Source organism: Dipodomys merriami, unplaced genomic scaffold, assembly GCF_024711535.1.
Source record: "Dipodomys merriami isolate MVZ:Mamm:240054 unplaced genomic scaffold, mDipMer1.0.p SCAF_37, whole genome shotgun sequence".
NCBI classification, from domain to species: Eukaryota; Metazoa; Chordata; class Mammalia; order Rodentia; family Heteromyidae; genus Dipodomys; species Dipodomys merriami.
Window position 1 is genome coordinate 14115719 of NW_027205270.1, and position 6000 is coordinate 14121718.

Sequence of the window (6000 nt, forward strand, 5' to 3'; positions counted from 1 at the left end):
GATAGGTTGAAACACATGGATAATAATTCCAAGTTTGTAGGTGGTCAGTGTTAGTTGACACCAACAGCAGAGCTGAGGAGGTAGCTCAGGGGTAGAACACTTGCTTAGAATGCATGAGGCCCTGGAGTTGATGCCCAGCACCACACATACACACATTCAAACCAACAGTAATATCATGAGAAGCTATCAAGAAGAAGCAATAGTTTTTAAACAAAGTTTACTTTATTAATTTTACACAGTAAAAGAAGATGTGTCGCAGTTTGTCTAAATTCTCTTGCTGACTCTCTTGAAGACAATGTCACCCAATGTCATGGTCTGAAAGCCAGAAAAACAATCACGAATATTTTAGCTAATGTTGAATTGTAAAAAACAAAAAAAACCCACAAAAACAAAACAAGACAAAACAGTAATAGTTAAGCTACCCTAATAACACCCAAATATGCTAACATGTGGAGTAATTTAAAGGTCCTCATTTTCTGTAAGATTGGAGGAAGGGTGGGTAATTTGTTTTTAATGCCATGCCATGTTTTTGCCATTTCATTTTCTCATGGGGAAAATTGTCCTTACATTTACTGCATTCTTTTCTGCATCAGTGGTTGCTATAGCAATAATGCCATACCAGCACCACTCCTCAAAACTCCACTGAGGTCTATTATAAGTCCAGAACATGTTGTTGAACACCCAAGAGAATGTACATGAAACACAGTGGCCAATATGTAATTTATCTTCCATAGCTATGAATGAAGCATATAAAAACACTTGGATCCACCAGTTGTAGACTGTTGAGGGGTGATTCCCTCATCCCTTTGGTTCTCTGGAACACGTTGGCTGTTGTGACATAGCTTGTCAGAGTGAAGAAAAGAGCTCTTTGGTTTTACAGCCACTTCATTGCCGGGGTGGAGCCCTAGCTCTACCACTTATCAGTCAACCTATGTAATCCTGGATCCCAACTCCCTCTCAGAAGACAGGAGGATTAGGCAAAGTGGAGTACATTAAAAGCTGGTGGCCAGGACTCAGTGTAGGACAACTCATTCCTACTGTAAAGTTCAGGGTGGGGATGGAGACTGCATGTTTCATGTTTGACGCCCATTCTTCCTGGTGGAAGGAAGTCAGCGGTGACAGCCTCCTTGAGCAGGATTCTACCTTGTGACTCATTAAAGCATATTCTTGAGGGGCAAAGAAGAACTAGCAGAGCATGACTGTGGAAAGAACACTGCAGATTCACTCCCAAAACTGGGAGCAGGATGTGGCCAATTGCCAGGCGCAGGTTGACTGCACAGTAGGCCTGTGTTTCTCATAAGCTGCTATACATTTTCCATGAATTGGAGTCTCCTTGTAAGTGCTAGTAGAAACTGGGCTCTGGTGGCTCACACCTCTAATCCTACCTACTCAGGAAGCTGAGGTCTGAGAATCATGGTTTGAAGCCAGTCAAAGCCAGTCAAAGCTGAAAGTGTAGCTCAGTGGTAAAGTACTAGACTCGAGCAAAAAAGCTAAGGGACAGTGATGAGATCCTCAGTTCAAACTCCAATATTGACACAAACAAATAAACACCAGTGGCCAGAGGCATTTATTAGGCACCTTGGGCTTGTAGGTCAGGTTATAAGGGCTTCTGTGACTCATTGGGTAGTATAAGGCACAGCCACAGTCTACGATTGTTACTTATGATGTCATAAAATAGGAAGAGCAACAAAAGAGTCAAATTTGGGGGCAAACAGAACCCTCCTTGTGAGCCAGAACTGAATCAATGGGATGAAGAGTTGCTCCAGGAGCCACTGTGTCCATAGGAGGCAGGTCTCTGCAGATGGAATGGATTTCTGTGGCTGTCTCTGATTGAATGGACTTTAGCCTGAATGTGAGGCTTATGGCTACTGAATAGGGACAGGAAAAGACATGCAAAGCTCCCCCATGCCTCTGACCATAAAACAATTCCCCATATAGGTATTGTTGAGAAAAAGGGTACGGAGAGAGGGTAAGGAGGGGAGAAGAAGGTGCTGGGTGTGGCTGGCTGACTCAGAAAATGATAGTGGAAGGTCACCCAGGTGACACCAGACAGATCGTCCGTGAGTTCATATGGTGAATTAGGAAAAGGTTCCTCTTCCTCAAGACCAAGTGAGGAAAGAAAAAACCATCCTCATGCGCTGCAGTGGTTGAGTTTGGAGAAGACTGCTGTGAGGTTGTAATAAGTATGCAAATCTATTGTCTACAATGTGAGTGGTTCCCTCTGGAGGGGGGGGGGGAGTAGTGGCTGGTAGCCCTGTTCTGCTGATTCTACCTGTTCAGTGCCTCAGTTTCCTCACTTAGAAAATTGTGTTGTTGGGAAGATTTAAATGGATACATGGTGGATTCTCAGTAAGCACTAGAAGAAATTGCCAGGAAATGTGGAGAGTAAGAGGCTTAGGGAAGGAAAATGGGGGCACAGCTCCTGTGTAACACTCCCTTCTCCTCTCCCCTCAAGTACTGGAAACTATAAGCTCCACAGAGTGCCAACTTACATTGGTGATTGTGTCGCCGTTGAGTTCAGTCACAGACTTGACATTTTTGATGGTTGTCACTAGTTTATTGTCACCTTCCATATTAACTACTGTCTGTGGGAGATAGAGAGATGGGCTTGTGAGAAAGGTCTGGGGAGGGAGCTAGACCCTTGCTAATGAGCTTGGTTTTTCCACACCATCTTGGTTCACAACCACCAAAACACTTCTGCCCTTCTACATATAGGCCCCTCCCCTCCAATTCTCTGGCTTTAAATGGAAGTGAGGTACATTTAAGAATGGAAGAAAACAGGCTGGGAAGGTGGCTCAGTGGTAGAGCGCTTGCCTTGCATGCATAATGCCCTGGGTTCAATTCCTCAGTATCACATAAGCAGAAAAAGCCAGAAGTGGCACTGTGGCTCAAATGGTAGAGCACTAGCCTTGAGCTGAAGAGATAAGGGACAGCACCCAGGCCCAGAGTTCAGGCCCTACAACTGACCAAAAAAAAAAAAAAAAAAAAAAAAAAAAAAAAAGGAAGAAAACATAAGAACTTTCCTCATGAAAATTTCAGTTTGTGGTATATGATCTCAAAATGAGCATAGGGAACCTATGATGACCCTCAAAGCAAGCTAAAATTAAATAAAGCAAACCCAAATTCTCCAAGCTAATGGAAAGAGGTACATCGAGAGAACATATAGTTTGCTTTAGTGTGTATTGCTCTTTCCAGCACATGAATATTTCCTATTGTGATTCTTTTTTCAGTCCTTAGAAATGAAGGAAAGGTAACAGGACATGATGATACATGCCTGGAATCCTAGATTTAGGCATTCTGAGACAGGAGGATGGAAAATTCCAGGTAAGCTTAGGGCTCAAAAACAACCAACAAACCCTTAACACAGAAGACACTGGTCAAGATTAAAACTGCCTCCAAAATGGGCAACTGGAAAAGAACCATGATAAAAATAACCTTCTAGATAATTCATTCCCCTTTTGAAATTCATCTTGATTTGTAATGTATCTTGAGAAACAGAGTTAATGAACAATCAAAAAGGAGGAATTGGCAAATATGCTGAGCCCAGAGCTTGAGGTTATCTTGGTATGGGGAGCAGAGAAGATGATTGCTTGGTGGTATTAGCTACAGTGGCCTGCAGAGTCGGGTATCCCCACAGCATTTGAGTCTCCTTCACTTGCCAGCCTCTCACAGAAAACATGGCCCAGATCTTATTGTCTAATTGGAACCAGAGCCACTTGGAGGTGTAGCTGTCTGGTCCAGGTAAGGGTTTTCATGGACTCTTCCTCATTGCTGGACCCTCTTGATGGATTCTGAAAGCTAGGAGCACTGGGCCTGGGAGTCCTACTCTGTGTCTGTTTTCTTCCCATCCTGTATATGTGAGAGGTCAAGTTTGGGGGTCATAGCATTCTGGAAGATTCCTCAGGAAAAAGCCAGAAGCTTCTCTTCAAGCTTTCTTGTTTCTTTCATCCAAGAGGTGAATTTAAGATGGGGTATCCATGATGAGAATTGTGAGATATGAACCCTGAGCAGGAAGCCCTGGGGTCAGGGAAAGCTCTAGAAGCAGAAGGTAGTGAAATAAGAGCAACTCCTACCTTGATTTTCTCCCCAGTCATGGACTCCAGCTCACACTCCTCCCCCAGGGTGAACTCATTCTGGATCACTTTGGACCCTGTGGTGATGGTAAGCTTGAAATGCTTCCCATTCTGCACAATTTCTGACACGCTCTTGATATCCTTCCCCTTCTGGATGAGGTCATCAGACAGACCTGGAGAAAACCAGCCGAGGGTTACAGAAGGTTTATGTAGGAACAGAGGAGGGCGCCATGTATCTCCAGAGGCCATGGACATTGGAGACCTGCCAAGAGCAAGAGCTTTATCTCCAATGTCTGTGGCCAGTGGCCTAGCCTACTTCTTCTATCTTTCCAATTAACTTATAAAAAGAGTTCTTCCTCTGTCCTGCAGAAACTTTCTTCTGTGGGCTCCCTGCTTCTCATTCACCTGCTTTCTCTCTTCCCTTCTCTTTTAATGGTTTAGCTGTTTGAGTGTGGGCATTCCTAGAGGGACCAGAGCATTTGTCTTCCAAATCAAGTCACTCAGAAGCAATGAGGGGAACTGTTGGTAATTAGTTCAAAACACCATGGACCAAGTGAAGCGGGCCAGGCAAGCTTGTGTTTCTAGAGGCAAGGCTGTCGGGAAGGATGTACAGGAATTTCCTCATCCTGACAGAGAGCTCCGCCAATTGCAGAGCATATCTATTTCTTCTATGTAAATGGAGGTTCATGGAAGCCATGCGTTGTGCATTGATAACAGAAACTCCTGTTGCTAGCCTAAAAGATGCAGGACACTGAAACGTTGTGACTTGGCTACAGAAGAGACTTAAAGATCACAGCTGGCCCTCCTTGTCCTCCTATTCTTTGCCTTGCTATTACCCTTCCTCCTCTCCCTCTAGACATCCTCCCATGTCATGCTGTACCCTCTGTTCATGAGGCTCCTTAACTCTAAAGCACACTTCCTTCCCCCAGGTCCCAGTGGATGCCTCATCTTCCAAAGCTCAGCCTTCACCACCCTGAGCTTCTACACCTTCCCTCCACCATCCTGTGCTCAGGTTAAGTGGGACTGACAGGGGCCAGGGCCTAATTTCAATCACAATATGAACACTTCCTACCAGGTGGCCATTGCTACTTAACCTTCCTTTCTCAGGCTCAGTTGCCTCAAGTATAAAATAGGAAAATCATACAACTCAGCTCAGTGTGTGGTAAGAATCAAGTGGGTGCTGCATATGCAGTGCCTGGTACTTTTTAAGGGATAGTTGGTTTGTTTGTTTTCCTCCTGACCTTAGATCCATGACTTGTCATTATTTGCTTCCCTGCTGTTTGATATGTGGTTAGCCTTGAATCAATGCTTTCTTGTATCAAGAGTGACCCAAGACAGTGCCAGCCAACACTGGGCTTCACTCCACATCAAGCCCCAGTTTAGTGTTATTTCCACTGTCTATCTAGTAATAGCACAAGAAGTGGTAAGAGACTACAAAAGTCAGTAAAACACCCTCCAGTGCATCTCTCCTCCTATCTCAATGTCAGACCTTGACTAGACCTTGACTACTAGTAGCACAGATCTTCACTGCTGTGACCTGGCCTTGGCTCCCAGGCCAGCACTTACCAATTGCCTTCATGAAGGGCTCAAAGTTGTCCTGACTCTGCAGTTGGTACTTTCCAGTGAAGTTCATGGTGGCTCCTTCTTCACTGTTGACTCACAGCTCTGCTGGCCAAGCTGCCCACTGTTGGTGGTTTTATAGGGGGCTTCCTCCAAGTCAAATACTGGCCATAGGTCAGTGGCTGTCGATCTCTTTATGGCTAGGTTCAAACATTAACTCCTGAGAGCAATGGTCAATGATAAAAACAGACAGGCATGGCAGAGGTTTGCTTTATTTCAGCAAACATTAGTGAATGTCAATCAAGTACAAAGCTCTAGGGTACTGTAGCCTTTGACAGAGGGGACCTGCAGTGAATAAGTGTGTGAC

The 6000-nt window shown here is 44.6% G+C and overlaps 1 protein-coding gene across 1 annotated transcript; it reads right to left on the reverse strand.

Moving 5' to 3' along the window:
• Positions 1-200: 200 nt before the first annotated feature.
• Positions 201-5763, reverse strand: LOC138804720 (fatty acid-binding protein, liver). The gene is made up of 4 exons (XM_069989188.1): positions 5640-5763; positions 4074-4246; positions 2493-2585; positions 201-315 (listed from the first exon to the last, which is right to left on the reverse strand). The coding sequence occupies exons 1-4, from the start codon at positions 5704-5706 to the stop codon at positions 265-267; spliced, it is 384 nt and encodes a 127-aa protein (XP_069845289.1). The 5' UTR covers positions 5707-5763; the 3' UTR covers positions 201-264.
• Positions 5764-6000: the final 237 nt, after the last annotated feature.